This window comes from Mytilus californianus, unplaced genomic scaffold (genome assembly GCF_021869535.1).
Source record: "Mytilus californianus isolate M0D057914Y unplaced genomic scaffold, xbMytCali1.0.p SCAF_2, whole genome shotgun sequence".
Lineage (NCBI taxonomy): Eukaryota > Metazoa > Mollusca > Bivalvia > Mytilida > Mytilidae > Mytilus > Mytilus californianus.
The window spans coordinates 93,133,215-93,156,552 of NW_026262668.1; the positions used below are offsets into that span (position 1 = coordinate 93,133,215).

A 23,338-nucleotide genomic window follows, 5' to 3' on the forward strand; every position below is an offset into this window, starting at 1 on the left:
ATTGGTATCCTTTTTGTTAGAGCAAAGTTCATTTGGAAAAGCTACAACATGTTTTTGAATAATTTTAAAAATATCAGGACCATTTATGGATCCCCTTCAAAGTTTCACAAGCAAGTAAAGCTAGGGTCACTCTCAAGAAATTCTTTGTTTGATGCTGCCTTCCCATGCCTTCTAGAGTTGGGTAGGTGGTAGAGATTTTATTTATTTTTTGGCCAACAACATAAGTTACATGTTTTAGTCAAGATAACAATGTTAGAGCAAGAAAAAATCTGTAAAAAAAATTTGAAATGATTTGTGTCATAATTTTTTTTGGGTAGGCTGCTTTTTAGATGGATAGGGAGGCAACATCAAACAATTGAGATTTTATTTTGGCATAGCTTTTTTCCGGATTGTAAAATGTGGGAAAGTTATTTTATCTTGCACTTAAAGAAAAAATACATTTAGACTCCTATTTCAACCCTAGACTCAATTTTTATTAACCTTCATAATAGTAAAATTATGTTTTACTCTTAATCTTGATCCAAAACTGAATCCATTTTGTCTGTTTCAACTTCTGGCATATATGTACAAACCTCTTGTAAGAAATTAGGTGACAACACATATTAGTCAGCTTTTTGCATTATACTTGAAAAACAAAATTACAATGTCACCAAGATAATTATTAACAAGGGAAATACATTAGGATAGATGAATTACAATTGTATTCAATATTTCCCAAAATATGTAATTTTCAGTTAATATTTAAGAAAAAAAAATATAGAAATAAATTACCAACCAACCCTACTTGGTTCTAGATTGTAACCAATAGCACATCGTATTATTTTCCTTGACCTTATTCTAGTATCTTGCTACTGTAATCACATATATATGGCACTAAAACTTTATAAATAATTATAAATAGTTATATGTAGGAAAGACTAGTTTTTGGTCCCTGGCCAAGTAAGTTATTAAAATCTGAGCTTCAGATGCAGATTTTTTTTCTTCTCCTTTTTCATTTAAAACTGATCATAAATTAACAATAATAAATTACATTTTTTTTTAAATTCTTGGAAATTTCAGAAAAATATTGCTTCATTAAAAAAAATGATGAAGTATTATTTGGTGTATAGTATTTTTGCAAGTTGAACTTGAGTTTTGTTGTGATCAGAACAAGCCATATTGGTTAACCCTTCCCATTCACAACAATATTGTCATAGTGCATATAGATTTTGGAAGGCTGCAATTATCCAAAATAAATTTATCATTGAGTATTATAATAAGTGTCATGAATGAAATTTTAAAATACAAAGTTTTGAGTACATTAAGTAAGTAGTTAAATTGTCAGGGACATAAAGACTTATCAAGCATGACAATTCTGATTTGATTGAAGTATGTATCGACACTTTTAAATAGACTTTCATGGAGGAAGGTTTAGAAATTACTTCTCTACTGGTAAGTAGGTATAATATTAAATAGATATGCATTGATAGAGTACTGGGGTGCACTTTTAATCTGATTAATTCATGGTCAAGTATACTGGTCAGGACAATGCATACTATTTTGAGCAGGTTGAGAATTAGAGCATATGCTGTATAGTTTGACATTTTGGACATGAAAATTTCACTGGATCATTGCTGCCTTTTTGGTTTGGTTTAGCATGTAGAATGGTTGAAGTTTCCAAAACAGAACCAACAGTTTTCTTCAGTAACTACTGTGGATTCATTTATTTTCGTGGGTATCAATTTTCGTGGATTGTTCAAAACTTGCATATTCGTGGATATTTGATTTCGTGGTTTTGCCAATCTCTGTATACAAAGCCTATTAAAAATATGTTATTCGTTAAACATTTGAATTCGTGGTTCACCTTTACCCACGAAACCCACGAAAATTGGTATCCAACGAATAATAGTGAATCCACAGTATGTTACTTTATACCTGCATCCTTGTCCTTTTACCCATCTTATAGTCTGTTCCAGTACAAATTCCACTATTAAGAAGGAATAGCTTAGCAAATTAATGATTTAGTTTTAGGGAAATAGGAAAGAAATATTTAAGTTATATAAAACAGTAAATCTTGATCTAATGAACCTAAATCACAAGCTTGTAATTTGGGTCCTTTCTGTAAACCAAAGGTGTACTCCAAATCCCTGTTTCAATATATTAAATATACCATGAGAAAGGATCTTATACGTATACAGTTAAGGAGACTCTTAAGATTTTAATGGGTCACACATTTTCTGTCCAAATTCCATTTTTCCTGTTAAGAACAATTTATGTTGTACCTCATGTAATAGGATGTTAATCATCAGTCCTGGTTATTCCTATTTAAAAAGTTCTAATGTATTAAAGTAAGAAATTTAGAAAATGAAATACTACCATAAGATATTGATGTACTTCTATGGCTATGGAGATGTATATAAAAAATATATCGCCAATGGCAGTCAGCAGGTTTTAAGAACATCCGTTGTTCGACCTGCTAGTCAAATGCGTTTTGTTAAAATATACTTTTTCACTTTTTTGGTCTTTTGGAAAATGTTGTTTGTGCTGTATTTATACCCCACTACCAAGAAATTTGTTTTGCATGCACACGTATAAAAATTGCGGTTTTTGTCCAACGCAATCATAGGTTTGAACGTTGTTTTCAATTTAGACTTTTTTATATTTTTTCGTTTGGGCTTGTATTATATTTGCCTTCGGGTTTATATGATCCATTCATCCTATTTCGACTCTTCAAAATTCAAGAGTCTATCCTAAATTGAGGTAAATTATATGGTCTTCCAAATACCGTTTCAATTCCTAACATCACTGAAGAGGCATTAATTGTCGAAATCCGGATATTTGTACTAATTTTTGCACCTTTTGTTTGCGGTATACCATTTTTTCTGCAAGTTTATTGTTTTCTGTTAAGTATTAAAATAATAGTTAAGATCCATTTTGTTACATCTGGTGATCCGTTTATTTGGTAATCGCCAATGGCAGTCAGCAGGTTTTAAGAACATCCGTTGTTCGACCTGCTAGTCAAATGCGTTTTGTTAAAATATACTTCTTCACTTTTTTGGTCTTTTGGAAAATGTTGTTTGTGCTGTATTTAGACCCCACTACCAAGAAATTTGTTTTGCATACACACGTATAAAAATTGCGGTTTTTATCCAATGCAATCATAGGTTTGAACATTGTTTTCAATTTAGACTTGTTTATAAAGTATATATGTATACTGTATTTTGAACCTGTGACAATTACGATTTGGTTGGTTGGGTATTAAATATTTGCTGTACTGTATAAATCTCTTCTCTGTAAAATCTTTTTATATTTTCTAAAGAAATAGTATATACAGAAAATGAATAGATTAAATGGTGTGTTCAGAAAAAGTAGGGCATAATGAAATCTCAAAGCTTTAAAGAATGACTTGAAATGGAAAATTGTAAGCTTTCTTTACCATGCTTACTGCTTATATCAATTTTTTTCTAAATCTCTAATAGTTTAATTAGACTTTGAAAACAACTTGTAAGGCCTGGATTAGGATGGTTCACTGATGAACAGATGTAATGAGAAATAAAATGACTGAGTGAAAGCGTAAAAACAGGTAAAAAGGGCTAAAACTAAAATTGAGAACTTAAATTGTTACAATTCTCAGGAAATCTGAAGTTTGCTCATATAATCAAACATATTGATTGCTATTTGTTAAATCTTTTATAGGAACTGTAAATAGTGCCATGTCTATGCCAAATCTGTCTGGAAATCAGAGAACAGAACAAAACCTTTCTTACATGCCTTCAGCTGGAGAGACGAAGAAAAAGAAAGGTTTCTTCTCCTTTCTCAAAAAAGACAACAGTAAAAAGTTTTCTGTGGTAAGTGGCTGAAGTATTTCTCCTGTGTCATGGATTCTAAGGCATTACATACAGAATGATATACCAGTAGTTTTGACCCAAGTACAAAGTTCTTTATCCAGCGCTGACTTTAATGTGTTCAAAGGACAAGTGAGATAAATGCCTCATTCACCTTTCTTTCACTATAATTTCACCTAAGTTGGCTTATTCAACCTTTTGTGCCAGTCCGATTGATTGTCTGTTTTGGACTGACTAAAAGTATCATGTTGGTATATTCTTGAAATGTTGGTAAGAAAATAAATCATAGGAGACTGGTTTTTGATTTTTTCCTTTAATATAGTTATCCAAAATTATAACTTTAGACAAGTAGAAGAAATTGCAGCGGTAAATTAGACCATGTAAACAGCTGCAGTTGATGGACTTGAACAATGAAAAAGCCAACAAAAATCATATGCTCAGAGTTTCCTGTCTGTTCCTAATTTTGAGCTCATACCAAAAGGGTTATTTTTATGAGGATTTATTTAAATCTTTTGACTAACTTGTCAGTTGTTATAAGGGCTAACTTATTTATATGTGTGATAGAATCTATCTTAACCATGGGGGTATGTGGGCTTGAAAGTTAAATTTTTTTCATTTCCCAAAGTATTTTCTTCAATATTAATGGTTCTTCCATGTATTGGATATTTTCACTTACACATGTTGCAAACATTTATCTTTACAGCTATTGCTTGGTGATTATTAATTTAGGATTTTGAATGAAATAAGGGAAAAAATTTCAAAATGTACATAGACAGTTTGATGAGTTTTCTGTTATTCATTGTTTTTATATTTCCATTCCAGCAAAGTGTTCAAAGAGATGCCTATGTGGAGCAACCACCTCCTAGCAGAGAAAGACCTATACGGTCTACATCCCAGGATACTCCATCAGAACAGTCCAATAGAAATCCAGGTGCTAGACCAAAAACAATGTATGCAGTATCTACTTCAAATTTAGACAAAATTTCAGATGCCAAAATGACAGTGCCACCCTTAGATCTTTCAGGATTAAATAACAGTCAAAATGCTAGTTCAAAGTCTAAATCAATGTCTGCATTGAAGGCAGAAAGTGACAAAATTGTTGCTCCTCCTCGTAAAAAGAGGAGGGCGCCACCACCTCCACAAGCTCAATGTGTTCAAAATACTGTTCAAGTGGAAGTTAGTGTGGAAAAACAGAAAATGGAAAAACAAGTCAAATCAAAACAGGAAATCAGTGAAATCAGACAAAGAACTGAAAATATTTCTAATAAATACCACTCACGGAATAGTTCTGATTCAAGTGGTTATCATGAATTAACATTAAGTGGTGCTGAATCGCCTGATGGTCCACGAATCGATGAGCATTTGGAAGGAGAAATAAATGTAGAAACAGCATCTTTAGACAGTGGCGGTCTTTTGAATGGTGATAGTGGCATCAGAGATATATCTCCTTCATCTAGGAGGAAAGACATTGATGGTGAAATTGGTTCAAGTCAAACTTTACCATTAGAGAGAACAAAGAAAAAGGCAGTGTCATCATCAACACCTAGGTCTAGTTCTCTGGATAGAACGGGCAAAAAGAAAAAAGCACCTCCTCCTCCACCTGGTAAAAATCCTGTCTTAGTGTGGTTAAATATCTCCTAGAGTTGTTTCCCTTTATATAGAAATCATTGTAAATTCACAAATTTTAGCCATGTTTTTATTATTGTAAAAATATCGATGAGATAAAAAGATAAAAACAATCACAATAATGTATTCACCCAAAAATTTGTGAATTTACAGTAATCATCAGCAAAAAACTCCATCTTTCTCATCATGATTACTGGTTCAGGTGATAACAAGAACAATATTCAAGAGAATATAATTGACATATATCATTCAGTCATTGCTACATGTTCACAAAGTATAAAATATCTGGAAATTATCATCCAATTTGTGCACATTTGATTCTAGATTTATTAATTAAAACCTGTGTCTTCTATCCTTATATCCTATTTGACATAACAGGGTTGCATTATATTATAAAACCCTGTAATCCAATGTAATCTAGTTAAAGTTAGGTTGTAGGTTCCAAATTATAATGACAGAAATGTGTATTGACCAATAAGAAAGCTTTCCCTAAGTTTTTTGTGGGAAAATGTATTAAACTGGCACACTTAAAGCCAATTTTGATATGCTGCTGAAAAAATAATTTCTTACATTAATAAACTAAATTTACAATATAATTTTTATTTATTGTTTGGGTTTTTTTGGTGGTTTTTATTATTTGTTATTTAAAGCTTTTAATAGACCCGAGATTTATGCTGTGATATTAGCATCAATTTCTGTTTCTTTTTTTTCTCAGATTATGAGACCTTGTCCTTAATGTATACACATTCAAATAACTTGTACTAACTTCTGATGTGGGAAAAGTTTTCAAAACATTGTGATCATATCATGCTGCAACTTCATGTCATTGCAGTACTCATGTTCACATGAGGGCTTTACAAAAGTTTTTATTTATATTTGTGGTGGTCTAAAGTAAAGAAGGTATGATAAGGCCACTTTTGTGTCCCCTTGAAATAAGAAAATAAAAAATATTATAGACCTGTTAACATGAATTAGATCTTTACAATAAGTCCTGTCATATATCCATATTTATATTTTGAATTTTGTTGTATTAGCTTTTTGCATTCAAACTTTCTTTTATTTTGAATAAAATCCAAAAACTGCTGATAGTTATAGCCTCATTTTGATATCTTGAACACATTTAGGAAAGTCATTTATATGAACAACAGTTTTACAAAAAGTACTTCGCTGCAATAAACAAATGGTGATATGAGTGAAATATCTATTTTTGGTAAGGCTGTTGTTCCTCATATCTAAATTTACCAAAAAGTATGAGTAAAAAGGCCATTTCATGTCAAATATATCAAGCTGGCATGTGCATCAGCTCACACTGACATCACAAATGACTTCTTGTACTAAAATGACAAGACTACCATCAATACATGTTAGAATATATGTGACAAAATTTGAAAGGATCAAAGAATTTTACTGTTTTTGCAATTTCAAGACCAAATAATAACTCTTATCATACCTCCTGTTCTAAGTTAATGTTTTAGTTTCATGGAGAGTGTTATTTTGTCTTTGACAGAAAATGAAGTAACTTTGTGTAACTAAGTCTCTCATTACATGACTTTTTTTTCATATTAAAGGAACTGCATTTGATAGTATTCTGATAAATCTGCTTATCGATGAAAATTAGAATTATTGCAGTAGAATTTAGTTTTTACTACTGAAAAGTTATGTAATAATAGTTTTAAAGAAATTTATGTATGAGAGACTTGGTTAAATGAAACAGTGTTTTCCCTAGAAGTTTTTAAAAGTTGAAGAATGGGGGATTGACTTGAAAAATAATGGTTATGAAATTTGAAGGATGGGGGTCTGAATTAATGCATGGGGCCTAACATGCATAAACTATCTAGGGAAAACACTGTGATAGTATTGTGTGATTCTCACTGCATATACATGTAGTTTTGATTCTATACTTATGAAAATTATATTGATATATTTTTTTGTGAGCAAATATTGCTATGTTTCGTGTGTGGCAAAATTTGTGGTTAAAAAAGAGGGTACTTACTTTGAATCAATCCATGTTGAATATATCTTCAGTGAGAATCATGCGCTCCATGCTGTTAGTAATGCTAGTCAATAATAAAGAGCTTGTAGTGATTGCTGTGATTTTCCAATCATACATTTTCCATCTTTAGGTCCTCCACCTCAGCCTCCTGTAAAAACTTCTATTTCCTCCACTGCACCTGCTCCAAAAACAAAGAAAAGTAAGTAGCACCAGTTTACCAAATACCTTTCATTTCTGTATAACAGAATAAATGCAATACTGTGTAATCATTCTTAAGTAAGTGTGTTTTTATTTTTCCTTCTCTGGAAAAAGTTTTACACTTTACAAAAAAGGAACATCATTAGTTGTACAGATGTAAGAGAGCACATGACTATGGAGGACTATAAAACTTATTACATGAATGATAATTATATTAATATAACAGAATGGTGTCAGGTTCAGAATAATTTTAATACATTTAACACAGAGAGAAGTTGGACATGTTTATTCCTGGGTTATTTGTTACATTAATGTTTGCACAAGTTATAAGAATGCCTTTCTCAAAGGGACATAATCCTTTCTATGCTTTACAACACTTATTCATGAATGATTATCTGCTTTAATAGGTATCACTCTGTAGAAATAGACAAAGCTGTTGTTAGATATATAGATATGAAATCTTACACAGTTAGGAAATATAAAAAAATATTATAAAAGTATACTTTTGTGTGTTTTCAGGGATTTCTGATGAACAAATTATTACATTTTTCAATATAAACATGCTAAAACATAATATTTCAGTAGGTAAAAGATTTAGATGAGCAATATTTTAAAGAAAGAGAGTTTGTTAGACATGCATATGATAGTGGACTATGACCTCATTTTCATGGTTGAACAACTTGCTTTAGTTGAAATTTATGTTTTTGCCCTTGGGTCAGTAGGTCAATTACATGAGGAAAAGGTCAGTTATATTCTGTACAATGTTTGTTAGGTGTACATGTCCATCTTGCATGAGTCAACTGACGACCTCTTCATGGCTTTATGATCAGCATTAAGTTTTTTGCTCCAAGGTCGATATATTACAGAAGAAATCTTACCTTGATCTCATTTCTTCATACATTAACCAATGTGAAGGTTTAATACTTAATCGTTTCTCAGCTATTAAAGAGGAGGGCAATAATATTTAGTTTATAGAATCACTTGGGTATACATGTCCATCTGATGGAGGTAGGTAACCATTACCTTACCATGACCTCATCTTCATAATTCAAATGTTATCATGAGTTGGTCAACTGTCATGGAATATCTGTTACACAGATGACAACAGATATGTTCCAATTGTCCCAACTACAATCCCTTCCCCTTTTCCCGGATTGTGACCTACCGAACTAGACTTATCACCAGGTTTGTACATACATGAGCAACACAATGAGTGCCACATGTGGAGCAGGATCTGCTTACCCTTCCGGAGCACTTTAGATCACCCCCAGTTTTTGGTGGGTTTCGTGTTGCTCAGTCTTTAGTTTCCTATGTTGTGTTTTGTGTACTGTTGTTTGTCTGTTAGTCTTTTTGTTCTTTACCCATGGCGTTGTCAGTTTATTTTCAACTTCAGTATCTTTCACCTCTCTTTTAATGTTAAAGCTTCTTGATAGATTTTTTTCTCATTTGCTTAGAAAATTAGGTCAACCATATATGATTTTTAGAACCGTACAGCTTAGTTTCATTTCAGTCATTCACCTGACCTAGATCTTATGTTCATGGCTCAGTGATACAATTAAGTTTTCTTGATACATGTGCACAAAGTAAGTCATTATCTTGAAGATTCCAATATGATTTAGTTATATTGTATCAAGCTGGTGATCTATTTCAATCTGTGCTTTCTTGTTCTGTAAAGTTGAACGAGAATCAAGGGACTAAAAGAATGCCCAAAAAAGAGCAATCAAAGTGCTGTTAAGGTTTTTTTAGTATTTCCTTAGAAAGCTATTGTGTACATTCATTTATTATATCTTCTTCAATAACAACGCTAACCAACTAGTATCTTCGAGTCAACCAACAGACAAAGTAATATCATTGTGTTTACCCCCAAAAAAATGACAGCTCGTCTATTTACGTTAACTATATGAATATTTCTTTTAAAATGTACCCCATCTTATTACTTTATACTTTTTATATCATTTGGCATATCGTCATTTGAGTGGCTGAAAACTGCTATGTAGGATAATTGTTGCTGCCAATGATACTGGTTTGATACAATCGTAGAACATAAACAACAGAACTTAACCATGTACATCATTTGTTGACTCCAATTATAAAATTGGTTGAACAATATGAATTAAATTGCTCCAAAGAAAGCTAACCATTAAAGCTGATTGACTGGTATATTTATATTTTTAGAAGATGATGATGTTGCAATAAATGCAGTCCTGGATAGCTTGGACCAGAATTTAGATGACCAAGATACCAGTGGTGAGGGAATGATGATGGTAGAAAATTCTTCCATCCACAGCGAGGACATTGATGTGGATTTAACATTATCACATCAACCCAGACCATGTGCTTTCATAGCTCCACCTCCACCTTTAGAACCACCACCAGATGATTCTGAGCCTGTGGATTATAACATGATAATTAATGGTCGCGTGGACACTGTGGATGTTGGTGTTGAGACAAGCGATGACAGTAACTCATATGGTCCAGTAAGCACCAGAAGTTCTACAGATTCCCCTGTCAGTAGTAAGTATTTATCTACTGCTTGTCCATCCAGACTATATAGTTATAACCATCCCATCTATAGTCCATACAATATACTGTTAGCTATAACTGTCCCACCTATAAACCATACAATATACTGTTAGCTATAACTGTCCCACCTATAAACCATACAATATACTGTTAGCTATAACTGTCCCACCTATAGACCATACAATATACTGTTAGCTATAACTGTCCCACCTATAAACAACACTATTTAGTATTATTATCCATCCCACCTATAGTCAACCATATAATTGTAACCATCCCATGTAAAGACTAATATAACCATTTTCACATTAATATATAAAACCATTTACCATTATGTATGAGTAAATAAATACAATCACACACAGAACAACATTAAAAAAGAAGAAAGCAATTATGAGAGCACAGTTAAAATTTTTTTTACCTTCTACTGTAGATAAAGGCGTATTGGTTTGCTCTTATCCAAATCAGAATCTTATGTAGGAACAATTGCTCATCGTTTGAAATATTCAGTTTAGATCTAGTGTAAAATCTTATTAGGGAATTATCCTGTATATTAATGCTATCATTTAATGCTCTAGTTCATGATGTTTAGTGAGGTTCTTTGTAATGATAGCTTTCTTCTGATATTTCGTGTTTACTATGGTGCTTCAGTATATCGTCTACATTATGTTAAGTATAGCACCTTGGTATTATATTATGTCTAACTTTCAAAACAGACCTTTATATTTGGTATTATTGTCTTGCTATTATATAAGCATGTACATATAATATAAAATGTTCATGAACTCTTTAGATTTAAGTAAGGTTCATTTAATAAAGTTTGTGTATAAGCTCCAATTCTTTTAGCTTTAAAGGAACTTGCAAATAAACATATGCATATTGTAAAAAAATTTCAAAATTAATGAGATATTCTTTATGGCTGTTATGTACTACCCGACTAATAAATTTGAGTTATTCCCCTTACAACACAATATTTCATGTATGGCATCAACATTTCTTATACTATTTTTATGTGAAGGATTAGACAGTTTAATATACTGGGAAGATAATGGTAGGATTTATGTTGTGATTTTCATGTGTGTGTGTTGCACATTTGAAAGCATTAGTACATTGCAACCTTTCCTGTTTTCTGTACTACCTATTCATAAATCTGTTACCACAAACCCAGGTTATGTCAGCAGAATAGAATAGTACATACACTATCAGTTCATGTAAATTTTAGCTTTGTGGTATAGGATGAACCTTCAAAATAAAACAGTCAGAAATGAATAAAAAATCTTGATTTATTGAGAACTGTACCTTTTTTGGGAGGGGGTTAAAGTGTTTAGTCAAAGAATATTAGAAGATTCCAATCTCTGAAACATAAACTTTAAATTATTTGAAATTCAGTTTGCAGCATTAGAAAAATAAATATAAAAAACCTGCCAGTGTTAGAATGTATTCAAGAACCCAAATTCTCAGACCTATTGACCAAGATCTCTTACTAACTCGATAACTGTATATTTTCTTTTCTGTTTTTCTGCTGATAAATTGCTTTTTTTCCCCATAAAAACAAAACAAAAAACTGCATACCATGAATAACATTTAAGCATTACTCTTGCTTTTTAGATGTTAAAACTTAGCCTTATTTCTGCACATTTAATTTGCACTTTTAGATTAATTTGCATGATACTGCCAAAAATTTAAACTCTTATGCTTAAAATTAATGTGATTCTTTAATTACATGCACTTAGATTAAAGAGTTGTTACATTTTAGGAAATTATTATATAATTACTGGGTTTTTTTTTATCTTTGAGGATTCTATGTCTTGAGTTGTAATCCATATGCACATAATTTTTAGAAGATCATAATATTCTCTACCACATCTGTTGTGGATGTTAATTTGACTTGCTAAAATAAATCAGTGATTTAGTGAATAATAAGAGAAAAAATAAGACTGCACATTAATCCCCAAATTTAATAAATGTCTGATTAGAAAGGAAAAAATGATGAAGGCTTTGAATGAATAGGAAGATTTTTTTTAGATTAAAGTATATCTCAATTATTCTGTCATTGAGGATTGCAAATTTACCAATGAGGATTGCAAATTTAATTTAAAAAATCATATAGTTGTATACAGAACTTATAAAATATTTATTTATATATTTGTCTTGTGTTGGACCTTCATGTCTTTGTTCTAATTCAATCAAGATCTGTGCATTATCTGTACCCTGTTGTAACTGACACTCTATATATTATTTCTTCCAAATCTCTCTTATTATTTTATTGTACAACAAATACTGTTATAGTATCACATAATTTCTTTTGATTTTTTTTTTTAAAAAGAGGGTAAATGTACCATGGGGCAGTAAAAAAACAATAACTTTAAATAATAATTGAAAACTTTAAATAACTAATTATAATTGATGAATTAGTTTAATTTTATTATATATAGAATACACAGATCTTGAGATTGCATGCATGTTCTTGCTTGTGTAATCCATATATATCCTCTATTTTACCTTGTCCTAACAGTGCATAGCCGAGCTGAAAGTCATACCAGCATCAGTTCTGTTAATACCGTTGATGATGTTAGCATGGATTTTGAACGAACAATAGCTGTTTGCCAAGAGGAAGTGATGCGGGCAGAACAAGGTATTGTGGGATACCATGTGTGACCATCTCATAATAGTGCCTCATCACTGCTAACACAAGAAACTTTTTTTCTTTTATACTTTTTTAATTGGCTAGCATTGGAAGGGCATTTTTAACTTCAGCAAAGAATGGTGTCCTTGTGTTAATTTTATCAACAGTGACTGATTTAACAAGGGTTCTTGTCTGTTACCAATGGTTACAGGGTAAAAGTGTAATTCTTCAACAACAATTTTTTTTTTTCAGATTGCAATTTTGATATAATTTTGACAAACTGAAATGTTCAAAAGAAAGTATAACTGAAATTAGCCTAGAAATCTACCAATTCTTGGATTATGAAATACAAAAATAAAACTGGCACCATTATCTTTATCTGATACTACCAAAATAGTAAGAAGGAAGAAAACACTGTAAACTGTTATGTGGATTCATTATGTTCAAGGGTACCAATTTTCGTGGATTGGGGAAAAATTGTATTTTCGTGGATAATTAATTTCTCAGTTTTACAAAAGTTTGCATACAAGCATATCCAAAATTTGTACTTTGGTGAACATTAAAAATTCCTGGTGCTGCTGTACCCACGAAAACTACAAAAATTGGTATCCCACATGCATTACTGAATCCACAGTATATCCACTACCTGAACAAGGAAGATCTCTTATAGATAATACTTTGACAAGGACATCATCTATATATTCTAATCATGTTTGTAACACATTAACACAATATACTTTCTGTAAGAAAAATAACATTGATATTGTTTAAATATGTAACATGTTTAATATGGTAACATTTTGTTATAGAAAGGTTTCTTTTTCATTGCTTATTTAATGCTTTGTCTTTAACTTTTTTTTTTCTTTTCACAAAAGCCCTAGAAAAATAAAACAACAACTTTTTTTGTAGTTTATCTTTAAAATAAAAGCAAACCTTATTTTTTGAATTATCATTCTTAATACCTACAAAAGTAAACATTCCAACACAAAATCAAATCTACTTAATGAAGTGTTCATCTAAGTACTTATAAACAAGACCTTACTTTCTGAAGCTATAAGCCATACTTGGAAGTGCAGTTACATCTTGCATTTAATGTGATAAACAAATTATATCTGTGAAATTCCAGATATTCCCTTTGTTGTTCTATAAGTTATTTGATTATATAAGACATTTTGGGGAATGGGTCAGCATCCTGGCAAAACCTGTAGTTTATGCTTGATTGTCTTTGGTTAAGTTTTTGACTTCATATATTGGTTACTATGATTATAAAATCTAAAACTGTAAATATGCATTTTGGGGAGAAGGTCACTGTAACCTACATTTTATGCTTTATTGGCTTTGGTTAAGTTTATGTCTGACTTCATATCAATGTCAATACCAGTACAAGTACACATGGAATAGAATCATCTCAACTTGTGAGACTATGCATTTCACACTTTATTTGTTACGTTTTACATCTGAGTTCATATCACAGTAGCTATAACTTAATGTAATAGTGTGCTCAAAAGTTGTGTAGATATGTATTTTGGAGTGTAGGTCAACATTTAGGCAAAAGTAGGTCACTGTGTACTACATTTCACGTTTGGTTGACTTAATAAGTTTATATCCAATAAAATATACTGTCAACTGTTAGTATAAGAATCATCTTCACTTGCATAGAAATGCATATTTGGGAGTAGATTATTATGACCTTGATTTTATGCTTCATTTGCCTATGTTAAATTGACTAGTACTGTAGTATATCTTGGAGAGAAGACAGCATTACACAAAACTGAATCTCAAAAATTAAGATATTGGAAAGAGTTTTTTCATTCTTATCTTACATAGAAACAAAGTTGTGGTGATGGAAAAAAAAAGTATAAAAACTTCAGTAATCATTAAAAAAGATTAGTCAGAACTTTTATCATAAAGGAATGGCATGAAACTTTAGGTAAATTGTATAGCAAAGCATGCATTTTTAGCTTCATCGCAGTCAGTTTTGAAGAAAAGAGAGTTTCTTTGTAGTAGAAGTTTATCTTAGTGTTTTGGTTTGAAGTACTTTTAGATATTGAATGCTTCAATTAAATAAAGCCTACAAATTGACATATCTTCAACAGTCCCTGAAAATCTGATCAGAGTGTAAACACACTGACTTTCAGATTTTCAATGGACCTTGAAATTAGTTTCTTCTTTGTTTGATGTATATACCTGATCATGATATTTATAAATCAACAGACTGTATATATCTGGACACTTAACCACTTGATTTCACCAGTTTTGTCAGGCTGCTTGAGAACATCACTTATTCATTTAGTCATTTTTAAGAACAAAAAAATTCAACTTTAAATATGGGAATAATGTGTACTATACACATGCCTTTATTTGATGTAAGACATTGTATTGTTTTTTCATTGATGTACATTTAACTGTTTTCTTTTGATATTTTTTAGAGAATAAATTCCTGTAAAAAATGAATAAAAAGACACACTATCACCTCACTTTAAAAATGATTATTGCCAAAATAAGTTTTATGTCCTATTATTTAACCTCTTAGTCTAATAATTTATACATGTATAACTTATGACATGAATTCAGCTTTCACAGATGAGGATAGAATTTTATATTATGAACACTGATCATGCTTTCATTTCTTTTCTTTTAGAAACACCTGAATATAAAACAGAGATGGCACAGTTTGTGGAGAAAATGAAAGAAATGACTGTAGATGGTAGCAAGAAGGTTACAGACGATTTTGATGAGGATGTTACTTCAAATGAGGCAGTTGCTGATGATGCTGTGTATATTTTCTCAAAAGATAATGGGGAGGATTCAGATGAAATGGAAAGTATTCCTCAATCAGAATCAAAACAAAGTGAAAAGGATCAAATCCAGAATATGCGAAACTCAGACAGAGAAGTTTCTGAAATTACGTATGATTTCAAAATAAACACCGTTCCCCCAGAATTTCAGTCAGGAATGGAAGCTCCAGATGAGGTAGAGTATAAGGAAGAAAACAAAGAGGTTCAACATGAAAAGGAGGAGGAGGAAGAGGAAGAAATTGTTATAACAGAAACATTTGAAATCATTTATCCATTTTCAGAACCAGAAAAGGTTGAAGCAGAAGTAGAAACAGAACGCACAGAAGTTTCATATGTAACCGAAAAGAAACCAGAGGTCAAAATGGAAGAATTGCAAACAAAACAAGATAAAATACCGGAAGTTGCAAAAGTTCCTCAAATCATACAAGAAGAAAAAGTTATCCCAAAAGAACCAGAAAAACCAAAACCAAAGGAAGAGTTTGTTTTGACATTTGATGACCTGAGTAAAGTTGATTTCTCGTTAATGAGAAAAAAGAAAAAGATTCAACCAAAACCCAAACCAACATATCAAAGTACTCCAGAAAAACGTCACACTGTAGCCACACTGGACGAGATCAAATCTAACTTTGCCATAAACAATGATAATGTATTTATAACTCCAACTAAGGGACATAATATTGAAATGGATGATGGCTTTATCATTACCGAAGCAGGTTCTGTGAGGGGACATAAGGGTGAAGTGAAAACAAAATGTTCTGAACTTAGTTTTTCCCCAAATTCTGAAGGGGAAATGGAACATGTTTTAGAAGAGAAATCAATTTCTATGATTAATCTTCCAGCAGTTAGGGCAAGTTTAGACAGTTCCTTAGAAGAGAATAAAAGTGAAGACAATGTAAAAGATGATATTGTAGTTTCAAGAACAGAAATTGTATTTTCTGTGAATTCAAATTCTACCAAACAGGAAGATGATTCCTCTGGTAGAAAAACTTCAGTAAGCAGCAACTTGGAAAAGTCTGTAAATGACTCTGGTGTAGAGGCTGAAAGTGATTCTAATATAGACCATCAGGAAGTATTAACTGCTCAATATAAACAATTACAACAACAGTTCTCAATGTGGAAAATACAACTTGAAGAAAACAAAAGGTTACTGTCATCAAGTCAGGCAATTCCTTCTGATGAAACTACTAAACAATTTCAACAACAGTTACAGTCACAAATTCAACTTCAGCAACAGATGATACAACAAATGCAACAAAGTATGGAAGCCTTATCATCACAACAACAGCAAGGTAGTTTGGTGGACCAGTCATCACAAAATAACCTTCCTTCATCACTTGACAAATCATCTCAAAAACAAATTTCAGTTGATATAGGAAATCATGTAGACCAAACTATTGAATCGACTTCTGTGAGACAAACATTTGTTCCTCCACCTCCAGTTGCCCCTGCCTTGCCAAACGGGAAAGCTAATGTAGAGGTTACTTCTTCAAATGAACAAACAAAACCAAAGTCTAAAAGTAAACCTCGTAAATATATAGAACCAAAATTGGATCCACGAGAAGAATTAATGATAGCTATCAAAAACTTTGGTGGAAGAAGTGCAATGAAAAAGGTGGGTTGTGATTTTATATTTAACTTTTATTGAAATGAAATAAAGTTTGTCTAAGTTGCTGCTGACAACAGCTGATCATTTCATGGGATAAATCCTGAAGTATACAATGGAATGAGTCTGTTATTTACTCGTCAATTTAGATGATTGTGGCAAACTTAAGAATAAAGAGAACAATTTAGTTTGAATAGGTTATAATTATATTTCTAAGAACTACATCGAACTTGAAATAATGACTGATTATCAGAAAAGTCTTAAATGTACCTAGTGCGATATATATAGGAGAAAAATTATTTACAATATGTACTCTGTGTAGCCTTGAAGGTGCTCTAGCTAATTTATTTCTTATCAAATATGGAACTAAAAGTTATGAATAAGGCCAAAATAAATAAATGGTGTGTTTCCGGTTTCCCTATCCTACCTCCATTTCCGACACCGACCCTAAACATTTTATTGACAAAAATAAAAAAACATCTCATTTCCATGGAGAATATTTGGCCCCACCCCTTCAGTCATGGTCTATTTACTTCGAAACTTTTGCTTAGTTTACATGTATTAGTTTGTGATTAGATCAGTTTAAGATGAACTGCTAATGTTAGGTCAATGATATTTGATATGCAAATTTATTGGCATTTGCAAGTATCATTTCCATGGAGATTATATAGCCCCACCCCTGATCATGGTTCATTGACTTTGAAACTTTTACATAGTTTACAAGTTAATGTTTGTGTTTAGGTTTGTTTAAAGGGAACGACTTATAATAAGTCAATGGTATTTGGTATGCAGTTGTATTAGCATTGGCACATCTCATTCCATGGAGATTGTTTAGCCATGTACCTTCAGTCATGGTTCATCGACTTTGAATATTTGCATAACTTACATGTTAAAGTATTGCTATTTTAATTTCAACATTTGCATTATCAAAATTACAAAAAGGCGAGACATATCTCTGTGATAACAGTTTATTTTGGAGATGAAATAGGAAACACACAATTCATTTATTTTGGCCTAAGCAGTAGATCAGTAATAATGTAATAGCTGAAGAAAGATTGAAGATAAATTCTTCTCCCTTATTTTTGGAAAAAGTTATTTGCCCTTAATGTGTCAATTGCAGGCCCATAGTAAGGGTGTTTCTGAGGAGGTTATTTGGGGCTATGATGTGCTGACTTTCGTAGTCAACTTCAATCTGAATCTTGACTCTACAAGTCTTGAATAAAAAAATAAAAAGATTTGTTAGTCTATCACATTTAGTCAACTTCAATCTGAATCTTGACTCTACAAGTCTTGAATAAAAAAATAAAAAGATTTTTTGGGGAGGGGGGTCGTCATAGCCCACCCTGGCTATGAGTGTGCCTTATATAGACTTGCATAAAAGTTATTGGAAATACATCAAAAAAGTTTTTGTCATGTTTATTATAAAAAGTAGAAACTGTTTTAATTTTCTTTTGCAGGTGCCTGTTAACAAAACCCACTGGCATTCAGGAATACCTTGAACTGTCAACTTGAAAATTATTAACAAAACTTCAATGGTGCTATAAAGAAATACAAGAGTTATCTTCTCTTCAAGAGCTGTGTCCTTTGTGTGATCAGCTGAATCAAAGTGAGAAAATGTGATAAACTAACAAGCCATAACTTACTGCATTTGAATGACATTTAGGTTCAGAGTGTATTGGTCTTGAGGTGAAGAGCAGAAGTATTGAGATAAGATGCTTTGTTAACCTATGTAAAAGACAGAATGTCATACTTGAATAATATATTCTACATTTTGGGTACTTTTAACAAAAATGATTTTTTAGCAATTGAATCTTCTTTTTTCACTATATAAGGACAACAGCATTTTAAGTAATAATATTTTAGTAGATATTTCAAAAAATCATTTTATTTATGGTTTAAAGTGAATAAATTAATTTTGATAATAAATAAGTTAATTTTATCATTCACAACAGAGCACAGATTCATAATAGTTCTGTTTTGAAAGAACCCATCTTTGTGATTAAAATCAAGAGGATTTTCATAAAGGAATCATTTTTTTTATCAGTGCAATATATAAGAACTTATGACCATTTATCAGAATCCAGAAATGATCTAAATATTTGAAGAACACAAATATTTTGAACCTGAAAGACAAATGTGACAAAATGGCGAAGATTCAGAACTGAAATGTCCAGTTACCTAAAAATGGCAAAGATTCAGAACTGAAATGTCCAGTTACCAAAAAAATGTGCATCTATTGTATAGTGGAGAGAGTGAAATTTATAGACAAACCTTTGTTTTGTATTTTCTTGGGTTTTTTTTTTAGATATAAAAGCAAGATAGTTGAATACCTAATGAATCTTTAAATTTTTGAAATATAATAAAATTTAAGCATTTAATATACTTGTTCATTTTGATAACATAACTTTTTGAAACATATCATTTTATTAACAATGTTAGCATTTATACTTGTATATGTGTATGAAAAATGGGAAATGGGGGTTACAAGAAACTGTGATACATCTTAATAAACAATTCTAAATTTTCATTATGATATAAATCTACAAATTGATGTTGGTCTACAAGAGTCTGGGTTAAAAGCCAGGTTGCTTTTTTCAACTCCAGGTCTGCCAGTATGTTTTTATATTAAGAATATCTAAACAGGGTTTTACCTTGAAAATTTGAATGTGATAAAGGTTGATGCTATATTTTCTTATACACTTTTATCAGTAAAAATCAACTAGAGGCAAAGGCAGAAAAAAGAACCATTCCTTTAGAAGGAATATGTTCCAAAATATTTGTATAAATGATAAATTTCTATGATTTGTCTTCTTGATTTCATGGCCAGTAGGCTGTTTATGTGCAATGTTTTGTTGAATAAAGGTTGGAGCTCATTAACATAGAAATAATATTAGCCCACAAAAATAAAACTTCTATGGGGTTCAACAAGGGTAAATATTACAACTGTATTTGTTTTATTTGCATGAATGACATTGATAATTGTACATAGTTATAAATTATAAAAGACTTACATACATTAATACCTGTGATACCTTGTTGATATTTTTATGTAATTGTATAGTATATTTTATACAGAATAATACTCCAGTATTTAACAGAACAAGTGTTTAGAGTAGATTATTTCCTTCTTGGCCATTTTGTATTTGTTACTGTTGCAAGATTAATGGCATTGAAAGAACATATCAACCCTTGTATATAAGTATTCCCTAACATAGAATGGCATTAAATATCCCTATCCATCTTTTCTTTTCATTTCTTTCTTGTTTTTTTTTAATTTTTGTTCCATTTGATGTCTACCCCGCTAATAATTATTCTTATTTACCTGGCTTTCAGAATCACAGATTTGGTGCTTAAATTAAAACACATGTGATATTTCACATATTGAATTATTCTTGAAAGAAAGATAGATAATTGTTGTATCTCACTTATTTACTAGGATAAGAAGTAGGTAATAATCAGAAACAATTGTACAGTTGAATACTAATGCCAAATGGTCAAGAAGCAAAATGAAGATCTGGGTTGGAAATTTGTTTAATAGAAATTTCCTAATACAGCCATTCCAAAAAATTGTACAGGAAAAAAGATTGCATATGTCTATTCAGATTCATATTCAAATTATTATTCATTTGTACTATACAAAGTATAAAATTCCCACCTAATATACTATGTTATAATATGGCTTTACTTTAGAAGCCAAAAGTAATAAAATATTTATATTAAATTTCAATGTGTTTTATTATTTAATTCACGGCTGTCTTGTCTTGTCATTGCTATGATTAAAGTGTAGAAGCTGAATACAGATTTGTCCAAAAGATAAAGTTTTGATAAGGTGATGGTCAGAATAGAAGTTTGATATGATCATTTGTTGTGCAAGGATTGCAAATTTGATAAATTCAAAGATAAAAAGGCAAAGATTTGTGGCCAAATTGGTGAATTTAAAAGTTCTCAAATTTGCAAAATGAAATGTTCAATCTATTTACTTCAGTATAACAGCCATTTACAGAAAAAAATGCAAAATTGTATAATATATTGATTAACAAATGCTGAAAGCAATACATAGAATAATCTTGCTCAAAAAGTATTATTGTGATTATTTACTCACTAGCAATAAATTTGCTCAGATGGTGGTGGTTTATTTTAATTTTGCCAAAATATTCCTATGCTATTTCTTTGCCAAAGTCTAGCAAATCTGCCTTTTGGCCTCATTCTGATGATGTTGCTGTTAAAATGTGTCATTCTTAAAGTTATAGTTAACTTTGCTTTATGACAGATGATAATACTACAGCCCTAGAATCTTAAGGACCAAGGATGATAAGAGCATATTTTGGCCAGGCCTCATTTTATGAAATTCCTTAAATAACTTTGCATTGCTACTAGAAGGAGGTGTGCTAAGGGCCCTACTTGGCCTAGAAATTGAAGTATTACAAAATGAGGTCATTTTTGAGTAGATAAACGATATATACCCGCAGTAGATTAAACTAAGTAATTTCAAATATTTTTGAAGCTCAAGAAGGACCAAAATTAATTATTTTTGAGTTGAGAATATTGAGCACAGATATTTACAAGCTTGGTGTTCTTCATAAAGACAAAACATCATAGTTTATTATTTAGTTGGTGCTTGCATGTGCTTTATATTTAAGGGTCCAATTACTAGTTAAAATATTTACCAAAAAGACCTTTTCCATGGTGTCACTTTTACAGTTTATATAATGATCATGGATTGTATGCTATCTGTTTTTGATTTTTCATTGCCACTACATGGGACAATGGTGTATTACAACTTCAGAACAAACTCTTGAAAACAGTTGAAAAAAATCATTACTCATAGAATCGATAAAAAGCACATAAACACATAGCTAAAAGACACGAAGTACCAATTTAAGAGCACTCACAGTTACTGAAAGCTAGTTCAAAGCCCAATTTTAAATAGTGAAGAAATCATGCATGTTCTCTATGACTAAAATGTGAATCAGTTCACCTTCCAAAGGATTTAATGTAAAGGCGTCTTAAGCAGTCAGAAAAATTACCACTGGACGTTAAACAGCCACCCCCTATTATGTGTCTTAAAGTACAACCTAAACAGATTGAAGTACATGATAGAAGATGGGTGTTTAACATACAGAGGCAAACTTTTTACATTAATGTCAGGACGACAACATGTTAATGTGATAGGAATATAAACCCTGCTTTGTAGTTAACTGACATGCTGAGCCAGATTTTAAATCTGCTACTTCACAAGGTAACTGTCCGAAAGAAGTCACCACTCTATACAGACAGTATCATGACTACTATAAGTAGCTAACACCAATGGTTGACCCGGTCGAGCATATATTTAAAATGTGCAGATATATATGTAGGACTCAAATCTATGGTGGGTTCCAGATCTATGGCAGATTCCTAATCTATGGTAAATATGACGTCATGCCATCCCAGATCTATAGCAGATTTGTTAAAATCCTAATCTATGGCAAGTTTTGTAATTTCCTAATCTATGGCGGATTTTTGTTGTTTCCAAATCTATGGCAGATTGTGTGCAAATGTAGAGCAAGGCAGTACATATACAGTCACTAACTTGTCTTAAATAAGTTGAAATGTACGACAACGGGAGCATGTCTATAAACATTTGTGAAATAAAAATTCCATAATGGTCAATCAAAGCGTGATGTCAACCATAAAAAAGTGAAGAAGTGATATACCATAATACAGAAATCGGGATTAAAATTATCTTCCCTGGAAAAATAAGCATATCCTAATCTGTGCATGGTACCTGTTTAATCCATAAATTTAAACAACTAGAAAAATGGAAGTCCCTTAACAAACAAGAAAGCAGTTTTTATACGACCGCAAAAAAATTTTGAGGTCGTATATTGGTATGACGTTGGCGTCGTCGTCGTCGTCGTCCGGCGTCGTCGTCCGGCGTCGTCGTCCGAATACACAATGGTTTTCGCACTCTAACTTTAGTTAAAGTGAATGGATCTCTATGAAATTTTACCATAAGGTTCAATACCACAATAGGAAGGTGGGATTGATTTTGGGGGTTATGGTACCAACAGTTAAGGAATTAGGGGCCAAAAAGGGGCCGAAAATAAGCATTTTTGTAACTTCCACACATAACTTGTGTGTTAGCATATGGATCTCTTTGACATT

The 23,338-nt window shown here is 31.4% G+C and overlaps 1 protein-coding gene across 12 annotated transcripts in view; it reads left to right on the forward strand.

Moving 5' to 3' along the window:
- Nucleotides 1-20,918, forward strand: part of LOC127730408 (ankycorbin-like) — a 77,778-nt gene extending 56,860 nt beyond the window's left edge. For 9 of the 12 annotated variants that reach the window (XM_052238796.1, XM_052238803.1, XM_052238798.1 and 6 more), the window contains 8 exons: nucleotides 3,676-3,827; nucleotides 4,647-5,427; nucleotides 7,574-7,642; nucleotides 9,817-10,155; nucleotides 11,183-11,215; nucleotides 12,680-12,799; nucleotides 15,432-17,200; nucleotides 18,649-20,918. In XM_052238796.1, the coding sequence (XP_052094756.1) occupies nucleotides 3,676-3,827; nucleotides 4,647-5,427; nucleotides 7,574-7,642; nucleotides 9,817-10,155; nucleotides 11,183-11,215; nucleotides 12,680-12,799; nucleotides 15,432-17,200; nucleotides 18,649-18,690 (3,305 nt within the window). In that variant the 3' untranslated portion in view covers nucleotides 18,691-20,918. The remainder of the gene's footprint in view (nucleotides 1-3,675; nucleotides 3,828-4,646; nucleotides 5,428-7,573; nucleotides 7,643-9,816; nucleotides 10,156-11,182; nucleotides 11,216-12,679; nucleotides 12,800-15,431; nucleotides 17,201-18,648) is intronic. The other 3 variants (XM_052238805.1, XM_052238804.1, XM_052238806.1) reach the window with 3 other exon arrangements.
- Nucleotides 20,919-23,338: the final 2,420 nt, after the last annotated feature.